This window comes from Stylophora pistillata, chromosome 8 (genome assembly GCF_964205215.1).
Source record: "Stylophora pistillata chromosome 8, jaStyPist1.2, whole genome shotgun sequence".
In the NCBI taxonomy this organism is placed as follows: domain Eukaryota; kingdom Metazoa; phylum Cnidaria; class Anthozoa; order Scleractinia; family Pocilloporidae; genus Stylophora; species Stylophora pistillata.
The window spans coordinates 14,334,593-14,356,084 of NC_142526.1; the positions used below are offsets into that span (position 1 = coordinate 14,334,593).

The 21,492-nt window shown below is 38.6% G+C and overlaps 1 protein-coding gene and 1 long non-coding RNA gene across 17 annotated transcripts; one reads left to right on the forward strand and one right to left on the reverse strand.

Moving 5' to 3' along the window:
• Nucleotides 1–111: 111 nt before the first annotated feature.
• LOC111335733 (uncharacterized) lies at nucleotides 112–14,423 on the reverse strand. The gene is given in 8 exon segments (XM_088729305.1): nucleotides 112–244; nucleotides 914–1,053; nucleotides 3,408–3,501; nucleotides 3,750–3,890; nucleotides 4,438–5,721; nucleotides 5,871–6,107; nucleotides 6,388–8,628; nucleotides 14,249–14,423. Coding segments are annotated over 6 exon segments (3,924 nt in total). The 5' UTR covers nucleotides 8,513–8,628; nucleotides 14,249–14,423; the 3' UTR covers nucleotides 112–244; nucleotides 914–1,010.
• LOC148725147 (uncharacterized) lies at nucleotides 13,225–20,092 on the forward strand. Of its 16 annotated transcripts, none has more exons than XR_015990270.1 (5): nucleotides 13,225–13,776; nucleotides 15,588–15,693; nucleotides 18,489–18,531; nucleotides 19,096–19,118; nucleotides 19,695–20,092. It is a non-coding gene; the product is annotated as an uncharacterized LOC148725147 (long non-coding RNA). The 16 variants fall into 16 exon arrangements; XR_015990269.1 differs by having other exon boundaries at nucleotides 13,227–13,776; nucleotides 15,588–15,640; XR_015990265.1 differs by having other exon boundaries at nucleotides 13,232–13,781.
• The last annotated feature ends 1,400 nt before the right edge of the window (nucleotides 20,093–21,492 follow it).

Here is a 21,492-nt window from a genome sequence, read left to right on the forward strand (position 1 = left end):
GGTACTGTCAAACCTCCATTATCCGGACTCGTTGGGACCAGACGAAATAGTTTGGATAATCGAGGGTCCGGATAATCGCGAATATGAAAGTTAATGAGAAACAAAAACTGATTTCATTTAGAAAGCGACATTTAATCATGAAACAAAACATTTACAAATAGTTTTGAAAACAATTATTGTACTCTTAATCATTCCAATTGTTTCAAAGCGGTGTCTTCTCCTGTCTGCTAATTATGGCTGATTACTGGAAAGAAGTTTGATGAAAATTATGGTTAGTATCAGAGAAGGTACGTTTCCGGATTGCATGCACGATACCACCGAAGCACTGCATTTTTCGCCAATTGGCTGGTTTTATCTTTAAAACGAAGGCTTCTTAATTTTGCAAAACAAAGATAACTATTGCCGCCAACTTCAGTTCAACGCCATTTGATTTGCAACGTTAATGTGTAAATATTTATGGCCGTTTGCATAAGGAAATCGCTGCCTTTCAAAACGGATGTAGCATGAAATTATCGGATAGGGTCACTAGAAATTGAGCCACGGAACGTTATGAAGTCTTGTGCCTATCTGATCTAATTGCAAACACAATTCTTCTAGAAGCCAATTGTTCGCATATTAAAGTACATTTTCCGAGTGCCCACCACCAGTAAATAACACCAGAATTAACCCTTCTTGTCTAAGACAGAGTCACGATTTAGTTTCGTCCATATAAAAGCCGCCATTTTGTTACTGTTCGCGCGCTATCCACGCGTGAAAAAAGTGCGCAGTTAGGATGCGCAGTTCTTTTAATTGTTTCTTGCCAGGCCTGTAGATAAAAATCAGTGCAATGGCGTTCACGTCCATAAACTTAAAAGTGAAAAGTTTCGTCGAATTCTCAAGCCATCGATACAGTAAAGAAAGACTAATATCCTACCTAAAAGGTTGTCTTATTTAGGGGTCTAGTCCTCTGGGTCTGTATTATCATCTTCATGTCCAGAAGCGGTCGTTTCATTCCAAGTTGGTCCTTGTATCTAGGGCTTTTGGAAAGGTGTACAAAGTCCACTTTGAACCATGCTATAAATAATGAAAATGTAATGCTTATGCTTCCAACAAATGTGGTTAACAGGCTTGCAAAGAAAAACAAGTAACGTATATGAGCACGATCCTTCGCAGTAAAGCACTATTTGAGCAATAGTGAAAATCAGACCTGAAAAAAATTTCAGGCCTGTACGGGATTCGAACCACTGACCTCTGCGATACTAGTGCAGCGCTCTACCAATTGAGCTAACTAGCCAACTGGGAGCAGGCCATCAAATTAATTCGACATAAACCCGTAGATGATAAATCAAACAACAACAAACATATGAAACATATGTGTGAACTGCGGTTATGAGACGTATATGAGCACGATCCTTCGCAGTAAAGCACTATTTGAGCAATAGTGAAAATCAGACCTGAAAAAAATTTCAGGCTTGTACGGGATTCGAACCACTGACCTCTGCGATACTAGTGCAGCGCTCTACCAATTGAGCTAACAAGCCAACTGGGAGCAGGCCATCAAATTAATTCGACATAAACCCGTAGATGATAAATCAAACAACAACAAACATATGAAACATATGTGTGAACTGCGGTTATGAGACGTATATGAGCACGATCCTTCGCAGTAAAGCACTATTTGAGCAATAGTGAAAATCAGACCTGAAAAAAATTTCAGGCCTGTACGGGATTCGAACCACTGACCTCTGCGATACTAGTGCAGCGCTCTACCAATTGAGCTAACAAGCCAACTGGGAGCAGGCCATCAAATTAATTCGTCATAAACCCGTAGATGATAAATCAAACAACAACAAACATATGAAACATATGTGTGTTGGATCGTGCTCATATACGTCTCATAACCGCAGTTCACACATATGTTTCATATGTTTGTTGTTGTTTGATTTATCATCTACGGGTTTATGTCGAATTAATTTGATGGCCTGCTCCCAGTTGGCTTGTTAGCTCAATTGGTAGAGCGCTGCACTAGTATCGCAGAGGTCAGTGGTTCGAATCCCGTACAGGCCTGAAATTTTTTTCAGGTCTGATTTTCACTATTGCTCAAATAGTGCTTTACTGCGAAGGATCGTGCTCATATACGTCTCATAACCGCAGTTCACACATATGTTTCATATGTTTGTTGTTGTTTGATTTATCATCTACGGGTTTATGTCGAATTAATTTGATGGCCTGCTCCCAGTTGGCTTGTTAGCTCAATTGGTAGAGCGCTGCACTAGTATCGCAGAGGTCAGTGGTTCGAATCCCGTACAAGCCTGAAATTTTTTTCAGGTCTGATTTTCACTATTGCTCAAATAGTGCTTTACTGCGAAGGATCGTGCTCATATACGTCTCATAACCGCAGTTCACACATATGTTTCATATGTTTGTTGTTGTTTAAAAACAAGTAACTTCGATGAATATCCTCATAGGACACGCTTTTTCTACATGAATGCTACTGATCACTAATTTGTTATAAGGTGACAGCCGCTGCTGAGGCCATGTCTCAACAGTTCAAGGACGATTCTTAAAAATGTCTTGAAGGATGGCATAGCTTGGGGTAATATCCATCGGCAAGATTTAACCAAATCCAGAGAAAGACGTTTTACTTACAATGGAATCATATCGTATGGGACATGGTGAAACTGACGGCTAAGAAACATATTTTCATTGGATAGATAGATAGATAGAAAGTTTATTATCAAAAACCTTGCAGCCACAGGCTGAATTACGTTTGATTTACAATAAAATATATACTACAAAAAATTCATGGCTAAGAAGAACTAATTAAAAAGACAAAAATATATAATTAAGAGAAAAACAATATTACATCATTGCTTTATGGACATAGTGATGGATAAAACTATTTCGAGTACGAATGGTGTGGAGGCGCCGTGTAGTAAAAGAGTGCTGACTCCTTAAATTGACTTCGCACTCATTCTTGGGAGGTAGTAAGCTATAGAGCTTGTGCGAGGGATTAGACAGGATGGAATTAAAAAGCTTATCACATAAGAACTCGCGGCGGTTGTGTAAGGGAACTAGACCAGTCAAAAGAAGCGCCTCATTGTACGAACAATCTGGATAGATAATACGTAAAGCTCGCCTTTGACATCTCTCAAGATCTACTGAAAGGTATTGCGGGAGGCTATGATGATAAACAGGGCATGCATATTCAGTGACAGGCCTAATACAAGTCAAATAGAAGAGCAAAAGTTCCTCCGACTTGACCTGTGCACGCTTAAGCTGACTTAGAGCGAGGTTCAGGTGGCTGTGTATTGATCTACTTTTTTTTTATTTACGGCCCTTAAGAGGGTTTGTTTTACACTTTTTAACAAAAATATTCGCAGGACCTCACAGATCATGTGATAAATACATAATAAGACTTAATTTACCTTTGATGGGTTTCAGGCATTTTCATATGAAGGCTGGTGTTATTCCCAGTCACACAAACATGACCTTTTTGTATGGTCTGATGTAAGTGAACCTCTGAATAAAAATTCATGAAAGAAACGTGTGAGCTAAAATAGCCGAAATTCCATGAGCCTACTGAAGTAATTACTGTTTTTAACAGTAAGTAGCAGTTCACGTCATTTTATTTATTTGTTCACTTGAGAGCACTTTGCGGCATTCTTGTGCTTAACAACAGCATAAGATTCCGTGCTTAAGCTTGCCTCATATTACACGGCTTTAAGCAAAAATAATTGATAATCAATAGGACAATGAGACTGTCTCACCAACGGATCCGAAGGTTTGTCGTGCATAACTATTTATTATCTCAGTTGTGGAAGGATCCATTACGAAGTTTCCATTCTGGTCGCATGGAGAGCGTGCAGTCGAGGGAAGTGCTATTTCAACTCCAATTTGAGCGGTACAATCTGATTAAAAAGAATGGCGTTAGTAACATCATCGATTCACCTTATACAAAGAGTTCATCGGCAAAGATAACGCTTTCAGTGTTGTCCTTCTGTACTGGTTTCTCTTGTCCGGAAATAGTGCATTGTTTTATGAACTCTTTAAGATTTGTTTCTACTAAAGCTATTGGCTGAATTCACAGAAATTCGCCCCTATGCCTTGATTACACCAAATCCGTCTTCACCGTCTTCCACCTTCACGTTTAACTCTTTTGATCATGATAGTCAAGGCGAATTTACATTTACCAGTCCACACCTTCACGTTTAACTCTTTTGATCATGATAGTCAAGGCGAATTTACATTTACCAGTCCACACCCGAAAAACTGACGTGTGTGGGTGAAAATGGCTATTTTGACGTATGTGTGTATAACAGCTTTTAAAAAATTGAGTTCTTTAACATCGTTCTAGTTTCAGTTGGAGTGAGAAAATCCCTAAGAGAAAGAGTTTCTAAAGGCATAAAAATAATGTGAGATAATTGCCTGTAACGTATGAGCTAGAAATGTGAGTACCTTTAGCAGCCGCTTCAGCAATAGCGACGAAATCGTTGCTATCAACAAAAATTGCCTCTGATCTCCATTTGTACGATAACCTGAGCCTCATCACTCCCAATGCTTCGGTCGTGCAGCGCACGTCGAGGTGACAACTTGTGATCTCAGCTGCTTGTTCTCTGAGCTCCTCGTAGCCAAATTCTCTTTGAAGCAACCTCAATGCCTCAGATATGCTCTCTCTGCGTGTTGAATACAGAACCAGGCGCTTACTTCCGGAATCTGTAAGTTCTATTTTGACTCTAGCAACCGGAATCTGCCAACTGTTGAGGTCTTTAGTGATCGACGCAGGTAGCAGCACAACACATTTAAAGGCTCCAACCTGTCGAATTTTCCCGTCCAGGTGAACATGAGCGAGTGTTCCCAGCTGTAGCTTACTTTCATGCTCTTTCTCAATCCAGAAATGTTGATAATAGGTGTCGTGTGGCTTGTCATACTTTAATGCCCCACTGTAGCATGTTACTGGGGAACTGTCTGAAAAAGTCACTTCAAATCTCACCAGCTTTCTCGGGTCAAATGTCGCAAACCTTATCAGGCTTTGGGACACATCGTAAAAGAAACGCATTTCTTTCTTTCTGACACTGCGAATATCTGCTGAAAATCTCTTTAGGGAGCGGGAGAAGAGCTGTAGTCTCTTGAAAAGTTTATTTTCCTGTCGGCTTTGGAAAAAAGCTTTTAAGAACTCAGACATATTCCATATTCCCAGACTGTCACTCCACCTTTCAATCAGTTCGCATGAATACTTTTCACAATTATTGAGACACAAATTCTGAAGAACCTTGCAAACCTCATACACTAGTCTTAAAATGTCTTCATTTTGAAAAGCTTTAAGAACATCGGCCTCATGTTGCTGAACGATTTCCGTGTGAAGTCCCTTCAGTCCATTTTGTATTACCTCATCTTCACTCTGACGGAAAATCTCTTTAACAGCTTGAATTAGAAATGGAACAACATTGAGGAAATCTTTCTCAATGGACCGCGCAGAAAACGAGCAAATCTGTTCCAACTTAATGGCAACATCTTCGGTTACTCTTTTGTGGAAGAAAAGAAAACGCGGGCAGTTTTCTGTGTAAGCGTCTGCATCTATTTCTATGCAACAGTCCTTCAGTATGGAATCACAAAGATTTCCAATCTCTTTGGTGAAATATTCTTTCAGATGGTGGTCTTTGCGTTTCAAACCATGAATATCGCAGGCCAGTTCTCTCAAATGATTGATGTGCATCTTTCCCCTTTCATCCACCTCGACATCTAAGTTAAAAGAAGCACGAGCATCAAATGACATGATGAAAAGAAAATCCGAGACCTGTAGTAAATTTCGCACAAAAGAAATCATTGTAAAGTAGCTTCTCCGAGAAATATCGTTCTACATCAATTTTGATATTGGGACACGGACTAACCTTCTGGATTGAATTCCTGAAGGGCATCTCTCAAAGTGACGAGTTCGTCATTTTCTCTGTCATCTTGTTCCATTGACCAGTGTTGAAGAATCGTTTTCAGCTGTTCGTCATCGTCGAGCCAACATTGAATGGCCTCATGCACAACTTCGTTGGGCAATTCAAGTTTCTGGGTAATGGGTAAGAGGTTAAGTATCGATCCCTCTATTCTCAGCAACCTCCTCACGAACCTACAGCGGTCTGTAAAGAGAGGAACAGACTACCCAATATGACAAGTCTGTACTATTATTTTAAACAACTCAAGCTATATCCTCTTTCTTCCTTTTCATTTGTTACCGAGAGTGGATGGGTTTGGTAACTTGCTTACCACTGCAAGGAAACTTGAGCGAAATGAAGCAAATGGCCGAGTCACTTTGTGGTTTCATGGTTGGATTTATAACAGGAGTTTTTAAGTGGATATTAAGGCAAGAAGATAATATTGAACTGTGTTCTGTAGTGTATGTAGAACCATTAGACTCACCCAACTCACAGAAGGCTGCAGTAAGGAAATGTCCATGTTGGCCTTCAACGACTATCTTTCCGCATAAGATTTTGGTCTCTCTGATACTTTTCAGGGATAGTTTGATGACATGTCCTGTGCTCCACCACAGTGAAGATTCTACAGTGAGATTCCTGCTTTCATTTTGTCCACCATTTAGCTTCTAGTCTTCTCCCAGAAGGACAGAAACCTTTAGGATTTCACTGTTATAGATAAGATGGCTCTCAGGTTTATCTATTGATAAAAATTCTTCAAATCCATCACTCTTAAGTTTCACCAATACTGACGATGGATTTTCTCTGTAACACTTTTCGTGATAGATGTCGTGGCTCATGAACGCAAGGGCCAGTTCAGCGAAAGGTGCTCGTGGATGATTATCTTTGAACAGCATTGTTAATGTGTAGCTGAAACCTAAAAGGTTTACTCGCGTTACAACATCTTTGGCTAAAATTGATGTCAATCTCAAAAACGTTGCAATCCGGGAAAAAGTCTTGATCTCAACTTTCAGCTCTTTCTTTTCCGTGTCAAGGTTTGATTCACTTGTGACATTTTCCCATATGATTTTTCCTCCACCAGCTTGAGTTCCATGCAAAGTTAGCACGTCGTCAGGAGAGGAATCACTGTCACTGTCGATGTCAAGTTTGATTGTCACGAAAACTGGTTTGTTGAATACGTGACCATTTGGTTGTAAATTTATGACGGGTGCAATAAACATGACATCGTTTTCAAGTCCATTGGCGACAATCATGTCACAGTGTGTCGAAGGTTCCTCCAAAGCTATCTTGATAGACACCGAATCATCAGTGCGGCCTATTGCACCACACGGGCAAACCAGTTGGAAGCCATTTAAAACTAAAAATCCGCCTCTATAATCAATGCTTTTATCAGCTTCGACATTTGCTCGTGATGACAGAAACCTCTGGTCACTATTTTGTTGGGCTCCACTAGATTGTTGAAGTCCAATGTACGACGCACGTTTCTTTGATTCAAGTGCGGCGTCAGAGTCCTTTAGCCGGTGTTGTCTAACACCCAGTGAGAAAGAGCTTTCAGCAGTCTTTGGGTGCTCTTTACCTTCAAGTCTTTCTCTGATTTCCGACGCTGTCTTCTTTGATTCTACAGCTGCGACAAAGTCACGAAGGTAGTGTTGTATAACACCAAGTAAATAATAACTATCTGCTGTCTTCGGATGCTCTTCGCCAAGTACTTTTCTCCTTATTGAAAGGGAAGAGTTGCTTGAGCTAAGTGCAAAGGAAAATTGTCCTTTGTCTTGTTGGACCAACCCAAGTAAATAAAAACAGTCTGCAACTTTTGGATGGTCTTCTCCAAACAATCTTTGTCTTATTTCAAGTGCGCGTTCATTTGAACTTAAAGCTAACTGGACATTTCCCAATGAGAATTGGGTAACTCCAAGTGAATAGTAGCTGTCCGCAGTCTTCGAATGATGTTCACCGTAGAGTTTCAGTCGGATTTCAAGAGATCGCTTAATGGACTCGAGAGCCGAAGAGAAGTCTCCTTGCGAATGTTGTATGATTCCAACTGAATAGTAATTGTTGGCAGTCGAAACTAGTTGGGTTGGCCCTGTCGATGAATCATCTTTCGTAGGCTTCCCCTCAAGCAATTTAAGGCTAATCTCAAGGGCTCGCCTATTTGAATCATAGGCTGCGATGAAATCACCAAGTGAGCTGTGAGTAGCTCCAACTGAATAGTAGCTTTCTGCTGTCTGCCAATGTTTGTTACCCAGTAATTTCAGCCGCATATTAAGGGCAAGCGTACTTGACTCAAGTGCAGACAGAAAGTTGCCAAGTGAATGTTGTGTCACGCCTACTGAGTAATAACTCTCAGCAGTCTTTAAATGTTCTTCTCCAAAAATTTTCCTTCTGATCTCAAGAGCGCGGATATCTGATCGAAGAGCTGGGGCAAAATCTCCCATTGAGTGCAAAGTAACTCCTAACAAATGGTAACTGTCAGCGGTCTTTGGATGGACCTCGCCCAGCAACGATGTTCTGAGTTCAAGTGCACACCTCGTGTACTTCAGAGAAGTGGAAAAGTCTCCTCTTCTGTAATATTTGAGGGCAAGTGCATCATAGTCGTCATCAGTCATTCCCATGTTAACCGCTTCTTTTTAAGACCTCCTGAAGCAGGTCATCTCATTACATGCTAAGTTTTCGATTAAATCGAAGCTAGCGGGGCTGGGATTTCTTCCTCTGAGAATTTTCGATTTTCCTGTGTCAAGATAAAAGAGAGTAGTACAAGTAAGCTCGCCCTATTACTAAATACATCAAAGGGGGTAACTTTCTATGGAAACTGTGGTCTTACGTCTTGGGCAATGGAGTGGCGAGATTATTTGGTTTTATTTTATTTTGGCTTAATGCAGCTGCCTGAAAAGACAACCTTTCGTTCGCACGCCAATCCAGAAATGGTTTTAGCGGAATTGACTTGATCAAGGCCTGCATAAAAAGCCTCCCTCTCTTTCCCTGTGAGTTCTCTTGAACTCACGATGAAAGTGTTAAAAAAAAAAAACACTCGCCTCAGGCTTTGCAACAAAATTGTGTACTACCGTAAAACAACCACAGTGGGTCCAGTAGCCCCTTCCCTTGGTAAACCGTATGAGTACCTGCCACCATGTCATCAGACGTGGTGGCAAGTACTCAGAACTTCTTTAATATCCACTGTTGTTCGAGTGCCACGGAGCTCCGGGATCAAGTGGATTGTGGACAAGGTTCCTCAAAAGAAAGAGTGGTTGTAGCAAATGCATGCCGTGAAATTGAAGCAAGTTTAGCCAAATTCCAACAATTTTTCTTCAAGTTGTCCGAGTCTGTTAGCTGTGCGTCAGTTTGACAATTTTTTAATATTTCATTGCTTAAAGTAATAATCATGAAATACGGAAAGAAGTTGCTGTAATCCGCAACTAAGTTTGACTCTTCATTCATTTTGAAGTACAAGTCAAGTCATTCATGTCCAAGATAAAAAATGACAGACCCAGAATTTACCCTTACGGTTTCGAGAATAACCTAGGGCAAGAAGAACTCAAGCGAGCTCATTAGAACTAGCTTTTACAGAGATCTACCTTTTCATTGTATAATTCAAAATCTATATGAGTTAGGCGTCGATCCAAATGGGATAAAAATCATTTCAAAGTAATATAATTATTTGTAAAAGGAAATATGAATCATTGTTATATATTCTCTAATTGATATATGAATTACCTGTCATCATTAATTACGAGGTCCAATCTCAGATAATTCAAGCTGAATAACTTTTTTTAAAGATTTTATGAGTTTGCCTTAAAATCTCAAATTGTAAATTATTCCATACTTTTGGTTCATGATATTTATTTAATAAAGAATTTTCCAAGGTTGTCCTACTATAAATGCTATGCACGTTTGATTGAGATCAAGTATTATAAGAGTGAATATTGCCTTTATTTGTAAGGCAGTCTTTGTAAAACTTTGGTAATTTTGGCCCTCAACCACAGAAACAGTTTTAATACAACTTGAATAAAACTCACTGAACTATTTAATAGTGAAAATAGGAGAAAGGCACAGAAGAAAAAAGCTGGACGAGAAGAAGAGAATTTTGGTTTAATCTCCAAACTACTGTCTGATGGTGAGATTCCAGTTAAAGAAGTCAATGTGGCTGCTCTAATATCCTTAAAAAGGACACACGTTTACTGGCTAAAGCAAATGATGGAAAGAGGGCTTACAAGTGATCAAGTTTGTACACTAATTAAAGAGTACTGGCCCTCTATCAGCTCTTCAAACAGTGAATCAGAGGACAGTGATACTGAGTAATACTGAGTAATACATGAAGTTTTTTTTCTAATGTGAAAGGACTGCTATATACACCATGTTATGTTGATAACATTTTGATAATAAATCATATTTGACTTGTTGTTGATTCCTTCAGTGTTGTTTCTTTTTTGTGGAATGGAAATTGGAATACACAAAAATACATGGCCCCTCAGAAATGGTTGCACAATTTTATGCAGCCCCCCCTTTTTCAGGTGCACAAAAAGGTATGACCCCACCCCATTTGCACCAGCCCACGCCCCTCTAATAAATGACTGGTCCCTTATATAGAGCTGAGTGCCATTATGTAATTGGGAGAAAAAAAAGGAATTAACGTTTGTGTACTCTTAGCCTGAAATGTAAGGGAATACCCACATCCCACGTGATATACTGGGTATCCCATCTCACATGGGACTACCTGCATGTTCATTGGTCGATGACTTGGGTATTTCCCTAATCTTGTGATGAGCACTTTTTCATCCCTGTTTATTTATATCATGTGTGATTTCTTGGAAATGAAATTATTACTTGGCCACCCATGAGTGTAAAATTGGGAGGGAATACCTATGGGGCTGCTGAGTTCCTGGTATTCGTCAAGGTCAGCATTTCTTAATATCTCCTTATATTTTTTTAGTTATAATGTTTTCTTTTGTAGGGGTGTGTATTTTAAGTATCTTTACTTCTTTTACATCAGATGACTTCCTTTAAATTGGGAGATGATACTGCTCTTTAATTGGGCCATGAGGTGGAGGGAAGTCTATACAATCTCAAAACAATAAAGGTATATAACAGTTGAAAAACATGTCTTGATATGTATTCTATTATCTGCACTCTGGGTTAGGATAATACTTGCTCTGGTTTCTCTACGCCCGCCTTACTGAGGTGCTTGCTGCATACATATTTATGTTAGGAGAAGAGAAGGGATGACAAATTCAGGACTTCTAGTTTCCGCTTAATTCATAATGGGTGTCTGGAATGATAGACCTTATGCTCATTACAAAAAAATCAAGATATTTTCATGAAAAAAGTTACAAAATCATGTGGGCCATTTACTCAAAGAGTAAGACGCGAAATCCAAACTTGTGGAAAAATCCTCCTTCCATGAGTGCCTCAAAGCAATCGGCTGAACTGTTTACATGTGAAGAATTTCCCGTGGAACTGCTGACTAATCGCTCTTTCCAAGATGCTTCACAACAAATGAACACTGTTCTTGATCACCAACCACAATCTTAAGCTCGTGAATTAACTTCAGATGACAATTTTCTGACGTCTCCAAGCAATTATTTTTTGTCCGCCAACAAGGCTAAACTGAGAGGACCACAGGGGGCCCATACAATCTGTTTGTGTAGCTGACTGTTGTTTTATAGTGAATGTACCACATTTACTGTTTGCCTCACCTATAGTGATATATTGCTGACTATGTACATAAATCATAAATAAACATTGAATTACTTTACCTGTGGTGTATAGTCATCCTTTTGCCTCAAAAATGTTTTTTTTTAGCGATTTTGAATAAGTCTGAGTTCGTCGTTAATGCAATGCATAAAAGAAAGACAAGGGTGTAAGCCTTGTTTTGAAAAGGTTCAAGCACCCAAGCGATTTTCCCCCCGAAAATCGCATCGCTCCACTTTCAAACTTTGCAGCATTAAGGTCAAAAGATGCACGATTCTCCTTGTACCTTCCAATTGAAAATCCATCCAAACAGACTGGAGCTAGCCCTCGAAGAAAATCAAAATCTTACAGTATTTGAGCGTGTGGGATGTGTCGCAAGATTCTCGTGTGCCAGCCAGAAACTGTCACACTGATTGACAAATTCAAAATAACGTCGTCCAATTCAAAATAATGTCGTCCAATCAGAAAAGGGCAATCAGCGTGACGGTTTCTGGCTGGCACATGAGAATCTTGCTACACATCCCAGGCACCCAAATACTGTGAGATTTTGATTTTCTTTGAGGGCTAGCTCCAGTCCGTTTGAATGGATTTTCGATTGGAAGGTACGAGGAGAATCGTGCATCTTTTGACCTTAGTGCTGCGAAGTTTGAAAGCGGAGCGATGCGATTTTTGGGGTGAAAATTGCTCGGGTGCTTGAACCCTTTCAAAACAAGGCTTCCACCCTTTCTTTTATGCATTACATTAATGAAGAACTCAGACTTATTCAAAATCGATAAGAAATAAAAGCATTTTTGAGGCAAAATGACGACTATACACCACAGGTAAAGTAATTCAACATTTATTTATCAATGATTTATGTACATAGTCAGCAATATATCACTATAGGTGAGGCAAACGGTCAGTCTGGTACATTCACTATAGAACAACAGTCGGCTACACAAACAGCTAGATTGTATGGGCCCCCTGTGAGAGGACATCACGTTACTGGTTCCAGTCTCTTGATTAATTCACTTTTTAGCCCGAAAGCTTAACGCGTGCATTCATTAAACGCACGCCCTTATCCTATCTAATTCCGATCGAGCCATCATGCAATGAGTTTCAATGTTTGCAAGACCGTACATCCCGAATAACATGACTTTTGTGGTTGCATTTTGCTGCAAAGTATCTGTACAGTTTAGCGGCGAGCTTCAATACTTTCATAATAATAATTCCGTTCCGTTCCGTTCCGAGTAATATTGATCTTTTCAAGCTCGAATTGAAAACTATATCTGCGAAATAATACTTTATTCGGAAAACAATGGACATTTAATTCTGAAAGGCGACAGAATTAGCTTCAGAGCAGGGGACAGTTCGATATTCACGAAGTTAGAGTCCGAGCCTCGATGTACTCACGCAATGTTCTTAAGGGCCTGATTACATGAGCCGAGCTGGCCCGGCTAGCCGGCCTGATTTCTCTTGTTTTCATGCTTTGGCGAACACCAAAACAAAAGAAATCAGCTCGGCTAACAGGGCCAGCCCGGCTCATGTAATCAGCCCTAAGTCAGTTAATCAAAGAGAAAGCGATGTTGTCACATACCTAGAAAAGCAGATCTAATTTCTCTTCCAAATGAGAATAGCCTGAATAAGTACAGTGCAATGAAGGAATGTCCAGCCAGATGAAATTCATTTAGTTAATACTCTGCTGGCGACATAAACAACTGTAATAAACGCAATCGAGATTAAAAAAGGCACGATTACGCACGTCTAAGGAGATGTAAATAGCGTTGCAGTTGTGTCTTCCGTTGCAGTTATGTCCTCACAACTAATAACCAATAGAATATGGTTTTATTTCTTCCAATCAAAAGGCGCTGTGAACGTGTCTCTTGCATGTCACTTCCCAACTAGGGGAGGGATGCAATGTAAAAATATTAATTGTAAGAAGATCGTTAAGATTTCCGCGCTCGAAGATTAAGAATTTCACGGGATATGCTTGTTTCATGAGCTATCCTTGGTGTCGTTTGGGACACTTTGGATTGGTGAAAGATTAAGATTCTGGTTGCGTTTTTAAGTGCGAATTATTAGCGAAATTTTCTTCGATACGTTGGAAAGCTTAGGAAGACGAGAATTTGACATTGCCTCGTGGCTTCGATTCCCTTATTAGTTTGGAGTGCGTTGGTGATCGAAGTGGTGCTTTTCTATCGGAACTGGTACGGTAAGGTAAGGTTTCGGTTGCACTTCATGCTAGTATTTGTGTTAAATTTAAATATTACAACCATTCTTCAAAGATCGCGTTCAAGTTTCGGGTTAAATACTGTCAGATTTATACCGACAAAGCGTCCGAGTAACTACTAACCTGGATTCATTGAATCCTTCTGTGTCGAGGGATGATTTTTTTTTTTTATTATTTTGTTTGGGACATGCAAAAGTAGATGATACATAATTAAAAAACGAGACAGATCTCCGTGTTTCAATGACCGAAAATTTGTGATTTTCTTCCAGCCTCATTATAATTTTTAGTATCGGTCAGTACAAAATGCAGACTGCAGATTGCAGACTGCAGACTGGGTATAAAATGCAGACTGGGTATAAAATGCAGACTGAGACCAAAATTGGGTATAAAATGCAGACTGACAGCAAAATTCTCGTTTCGTGCAATACGCGATATATTTTCATCGTTAACTCACCCCCCAGTCATGTAATCGCCTTTCCGAGTTCGTTTCCTTGCAATTTCCTCTCCATATGCATAGACTGTGGTCAGTCTATGTGAACAGTCCGTTTATTTGTTGCGCTGAAACATGACAACACGTTCGATCGTAGAGCCGCCATCTTGAATAATCCGAGCAAACCCGAACGATAGCGATTTCCTATTTGTCATTACCGCTGGCCCATGCATGTATCAAATATGGCGGCTGTAGCATGCGCAGCGTGTAATTTATGCAACCAAATGACATATCTCTGGCACCAGCATCCGCTTTAGTTTATGAACTCGAAGGGAAACATGTTGTTCTTTCGATGAAAAAGCATCAATTTATGGACATATCTTATGAAGCTACCTCAGGCTGCTACTTCACTGTACTTTTGCAAGAGGCCATCATATAGTGAGTATTTTAAACTGCAGATGATGGGCATAGATATTACTGTAAGAAAATTAAACTTTATTTTAATTTGCCATAGTCTGCATTTTATACCTAATTTTGGTCTCAGTCTGCATTTTATACCCAGTCTGCAGTCTGCAGTCTGCATTTTATACCTAGTCTGCATTTTATACCCAGTCTGCAGTCTGCAGTCTGCATTTTGTTCTGACCGTTTTTAGTATGTTACATGTAGCAATCTCATAGTGTCTACATTGATGGTTATTATGTAGACAATTGAAGACATGTATTCATTGTAATTGTATGGGACTACGCAAAAATTCAACCTCTGGTATGGTTGATGTCAAACATCATATATCCTGGAAAGTTAACTCACAAACTGTTGACAGGTATGATGAAGATCTGGTATCTTTTATAAAAGATAGGGTGCTCTCTCCCATGCTCTCCAGCAAGAAACAGTTGGGTTACCATGCATTAAATCATTCTCTTTGCTCGCCCAGAAGAGGACAGATTTGCAGCAAAATTACTCTTCACTTAATAATATGTGCTTTTTGATTGAAATCAGTGGCTGACGTAAGCCACTTTCTTTCTTTTGATCTATTTAGAATAAAGCCCTTTGAACTAAATCATAAGGAATATGATAATAATATGCATGTTATATGTTACCACACTTTACATACTTTTTCAACTATGTGTTTTCAATATTGAAATGAAATAAATACAAATTCATGCACAATTGAATACTTAATTCAGTAGAGACTATTTCCTATTATTAGCAATTATTGCTCCTACTTGTGTTAGCAAGAACTTGGTCTTGTTGGCTTTCATTGTGAGCCTTTGGTGATCTATATATTAGGGGAGACACTTGCTGCAACTATCTGTGCAAAGAAAATACTAATCTTTTCACCCTTACTTAATTTCATACATACAGGCATGGATGACAAGCAGCAGCAAAGCAAAGTAAACAAAAGTGCCAATGAGGTGGTAAGCTCCATTGTAAACATTTTCTTGGAAAATTATGCACTAGTTATAAAAAGGTAAATGTTGTGATTAATTTTTGTCCTTGGTAGAAGCATAATTTTCCTTTGGTTTTGTTAATGATATGAATGAAAATGCATTTTGTGTAAAGAAAGATAAAATGTAGCTCCTAGAGTGTATGTTATGATGAGATGATGTGTCACCATCAATTTGGCCTCAGCTATTAAAAGTAAAAGAATTAAACTAAGGATGAAACTGAACCACAGCATACCTATACTAAACCCTCATTTTAATTGTATCAATATTATTATTTTTCTGGTGTTCACCCAATAGATTCAATCCACTGACAGACAAATATGACACCAGTACATTTTACCATTACTCTTAGGCTAAGGCACATGTAGAAAGCAATATTTCTCAAAACAACAACGTATGCAAGGTTTAAATTTTTCAAACCTTTACTGCTTGTTTTTATGAGTGGTTCCAGGATTTTCTTGCACAAAGAGGTCTGGTTGAATCTAGCAGTCGCCATATTTTTCAGTATGATGGTTTCACAGTAACTGTTGTATGAAGTAATGTACCCTTCTCCAATATTAATTTTGCAAACTTGTCACTGACAAAGAGCTAGTTCCTGATTAGACACTGATCATTTCATTGACTGCCATGCTCTACATTAATAGTTGAAGTATCACCATATTTATCTTTGTATAAGTCGACTCTTTATGACGGAAAAATTAGCCCAAAAAATCACTCTCGTCTTTTACACAGATCATAGGATGATAAAGACCTGACCCAAGCAATCCAAGAAATTAGCGTAACAATTGCCTGAAGTCCATTAGGAAAACCAGGTTCACAAAACAAGTTCTAATTGTGTTCAAGTTTTGTCAGTTTTCAGTGCGTTCTTCATCGATGAAAAAGTTTGAAATAATAAATTTTATGTGGCTTAAACAGAAACCTAGTGGGGCTGATTTCTATTGTATCTTCTGATCTGTAGAGCAGACAATTTTCGTTACAGCTTTGGTGCTGAATTCTCATTTTCAGCGAATGATGACAGTAACTTAGTGACCTGGCAAATGCTGTTTTCTTGTGCGGTCTTGTTTGTTACATGCGTGGACCATCGATGTTAAATATTGTGTAGTTTCCAAGATGGCCGTGTTTTCATCAAGCAATCCTTGGAAGCTCTTCGGTGTTCCTTTAGTCTACTAAATCTCCTTTCAAAAGGTTATTTAAATGCATGAAGATTTCATTTTCAAAATGATTTACAAAAGATGGTGAATTACTTCTCCAGTAAATCGAAGTGGTTGTATATGCTTAAATCATGAATCGTGGGGATGTAAACAAGTGCTACTAAACTTCACAGCACATGATTACATTTTGCTCTGCAGTCTTTTTTAATTCACTGTGTTTTCAATACATTCTCAGAAATAAGAGATCAACCATATGGGAAATTTCTGTCGGTCTGAATTTTTCTTTACTAGAAGTAATGAAAAATCTGATTTTCAACCTTGAAAATGGGGGTCAACTTATACATGAATAAATACGGTAATTAACTCCTTCGTTATCAGTAATTGCATTAAAGATTCTGTGTTAGAAATCACAGCACCATATCCCAAAATCTAATGTTGTCCTCAGCACAATTTCATTTTTTGAGCAAGGCAAAGCTAAAAATCAATCAAGACACAGACATCACACAGACAAGACACAGACATCACAGAGACAACATTGCTATGTATAATGTTTATGTACTCAGATAGGTAAAAGCTACTCTATTCATAAATTCAACGTCAATACTCTCCCTCATAGTAAAGTAAGTAAAGTCTGTTTACGAGCCTAGTGGCCCATTAGGCTGGAGCTTAAATCCGGTTTCTGTAGCATGAAGCTACTAGGAGTATTTCTACCTTCCCCTGGATGGGATGCCAGTCCATCGCAGGGTTACGCCCAGCATTAAATTGCCAGTACCCATTTATACACCTGGGTGAAGAGAGGCACTGTGAGAGTAAAGTGTCTTGCCTAAGAACACAACACAATGTCCCAGCCGGGGTTCAAGTTCGGACCACTTGATCCAGAGTCGAGCGCACTAACCATGAGGCCACCATGCCTCCACATACTCTCCCATATAGTAGCCATAACTTTTAGCCAACTTGGGAAATAGCAACCAAAAATGGACCCTTTGGACATCCAAACTTTTAAATTTCAAGGGGAAGGTTCCCCTGACTTTGCCATCCAAGTGGGAATAAATGGCTGCCACACTGTCATTTTGGTCCCTCCTAGCTGCTCAAATGTTGTCCCTCCTTTCCACAATCTTACCAAAGCCTCCATATGTGTAGTAATAAAAACATTGAAGTGAAGAGTGCTATCTCAGCAAGAGATGATGATCATGCACACTATTAATAGAGTCATCGTAGCAGATGTTTGGCAAGGTATTGCATTCTTTGCTCAAAATCTAGTTTACATAGACCTGGGAAAAAAGAATGGGGTGTAGCAGTCATTCAGGTCGGTTAATTGCTCCAAGCTCTAGTTTTATACCACTGCTCATTTGGTTATCTTTGTTGCCAATAATCTTTCTGGTTATTTGGGTTTTCTTGGAAACTCAGGCTCTTGTCATTGAGAAGAAGCATGATATGTGTTTACAAAATTAAAAGCAAAGAAAAGTGAAAAAAAATTGGAGATTAACAGGATGGTATCAAAGACTGGTATAATTTTTTTTTTTTTTGCAGGGGGGTGGTTTTTTATTTTTGAATCAGAGTTTTTGCCTAAGTATGTCTAAGTTTCTACACTTGTTGTTTAGTCTTGTGGTTTCTTACTTTAAGAAGTAACTAAAGGTAAAATTTTTTTAATTTTTTTTTTTTTACAGCCAATTGAGTCTGTAAATGGAAAGTAAACACAAAATAATGATGGTAAGGAACAAATTGCTTGCATTATAAATTATTGAAAGTAGTCTGCACCCTCCATATTTGTTATTTTTAATTGACATGCTTTGCACAGGTATTGTGTAATAAGTGTGAATAAGACTGTGCAGCGAATTAGCTCGTGCTGCAGCATCCCATATCCAATAAATTCAATAAAAGACCCTTCGGTCATTTCACGCCCTATTGGATCTTGATATGTCCTTGAAAGAAAAGTTGCTTGAGACGTATTTTTATCGTAAACATTTATGAAGCTTTCTTCTGATATATAGTTTGCTAAGACTTTAGTGAAACTACTGTAGTGTGCAAACAATTTTTTTCTCGAAGGACACCCGCAAAAGTGAGAAGTAACCGTGAGCTTGTCGCATGCGATTAAGTCGTATCATATAAATCTGCCCTAAAAACGAAAAATTTGCATTACTTTTATAATATTGAAGTGAATACTTTGATACACAGTGGCTTTAGCCTCTGCATATCCTCTTATGTTTTTCTCTGAATACCTGGGAGCCGAGCAAACTGGTAACTACCCATATTCTCTCGTTCTCTTTAAAATAGGATTGTTGATGGAGGACCACGTGGTGAGATAAACGAATTTCTTCTCTGCCATCCTGAGGGGGTTTCTCATACTCTCAGAATAGAACAGAATTTTGGCTAACCTTACGACTCAACAGGAAATCGTCCCTTTTAAATTGAATGTTCTAAGGAGTTCTTGAAGTTGCTTTGAGGTTTATCGCCTATCATGAAATAAAACCAGTGAACAAGGCTGTTATGAATTACACACAACTTCAGATGAGGGTGTCTGGCATAGTGAAGTACTGGTGCATTTCATCCCTGAGAAGCAATCAAACTACTGTTTTCTCACTTATAACATTACTTAAAAATTAATAATCAGCGACTTAGGTGTCAGGCATATCAAAGAATATTGGCACGGAAAGAGGTACTCTCCCTAATGGTTCATGTGCACATTCTAGGGTGAACGTTATTGTATCTCTAGTATGAACATTGGTGGTGATATTTTTGACAAAGGCCATCTCTGGACGGCCATGTCTACGCATTTTGAAGGAAGTATTAGACCACAGAGGCTCAGGGCTAAACAGCTTTGTAAAATGTCGTATATTGATGTTACTAAGTGATACATATCTTATGTTTTGAAGAGCATGTGATTAACATGGACTGGCTGGAACAAGAAATAGTTATGGAAGAGCAGCTGGAAAGAGGAAGAGAAGAACAAAGAAAAAGGGAGGAGCAAACGAAAAGAGAGAAACAAAGAAATGGAGAAGATCATTTTTCCGACACATACCTATACTTAAGTTATCCCTATTAAAATTTTCAACCGATATATTTATGTCACACAGTAATTCCTCTTTTTTTCAAATATGTGAAATGATAATCTCTTGGAAAACTGCTCTATCAGGGATATAAATTTAATGTATATTGTTTCTTTTTTTATTTTTAAGTGAGCTTAATGATCCTGTTTACAATAGAACAGCCATATTAGTACGTCAATGTCATCGGAAGACATTAAATATTTAGAAGAGAAACTTAAAACTTGTCCTTTGCTTACATAAATTTTTCTTTTGTGAAGCCCTACCAAGTGACTCTTGATGTCATGTTAAGTTCTCCTTCGGTCCCACAAGTAAACAGGCAGCACGTTGGAATGGGACGACAGTAGTTCATCCTAAGTCACGAAGGGCTTCTTTTGCAATGAACCCTTCAATTATTCTGTTACAATGTTTTATCTGGCGGTGAATAGTACCCGTGAGCCTCTACAAAGACGTTCACCTTGCTTGTCAAGCAAAGATGAATCAATAGTTTGCCGTCAATATATGCACATGCATCTGTGTATACAGCGACTTCTGGGAAAATTTCTCATTGCCTGAAGACATTTTTAATGCTAAATTGACTTAAATTCCAGGAGTGTGAATAATATGCAGACCCTTTTCAACAATCAGAACATCACAGTAGTGAAACATAACACCAAAACTTGCATACTGATAAATATTTTATGGGGAAGGCTACATTCTCTTTTCCAGCAAAATAATCTCCTCAAACTAAGTGAACCCCCCCGACCCAAAATTTTCTTACGCGAATTAAGGGTGCACTTCCAGCGATCTAACTTACAACTGCAGTATATGTTTATCCCTATTTCCATGTTTTGAGTGCATTCGAAAATCAAAACAATTTCACATCTCGTACTCTGCATGTGCAATACATCCAAACTTGACATATCCATTGTTAACCCCTTTTTCCATTTTTCACTGAATGTGGACATTCTCGAAAAAAGGCAATAAATTCTTACAATTTATCCAGCAATTAGAATATATCCTAACATGCCAAATCCAATCTTCACCCCAATTTTCCACTTTCTCGATCAACTCTAGAAACACGGGGTTAATTACAACAATTTATCCTACAAGTGGATAATATCATAACTTTTCCATATCCAATCTTTACCCCGATTTGTTCAATTAACTGTAGAAAAACGGGAATCGTGACAATTCGATCGGTTAACATCATGACTTGCCGTGTCCAGTCGTTACCCCGATTTTCCATTTGTTCAACGAGTCTCGAGAAAGCCGTGATACGTTCTGACAATTCATCACGCAAGTGGAATATAACCTTAGTTGCCATATCAAATCTTTACACTAATTTTCCATTTTTTTTTCGTTTATTAGAGACAAATAAAGTAAAATCTGACAATTACTCCCACATGTGGGATATGCCAAAAATGGGGTAAAATCGGACAATTCATCCTGCAAATGAAACATATTCCAACTTGTTGTGTGTAATCTTTACCCGATTTTTCATTATTTTCAGAGAATTCTAAAAAAACAACAATTCATGTCATACAAAGAATATATTCCAACGCACAGTAATTGAATTATAACTCGGTACATCCCTGATGTTCCGTTTTTCTGATAAATTCCGAAAAAACGGGGTTCATTCTGAAAA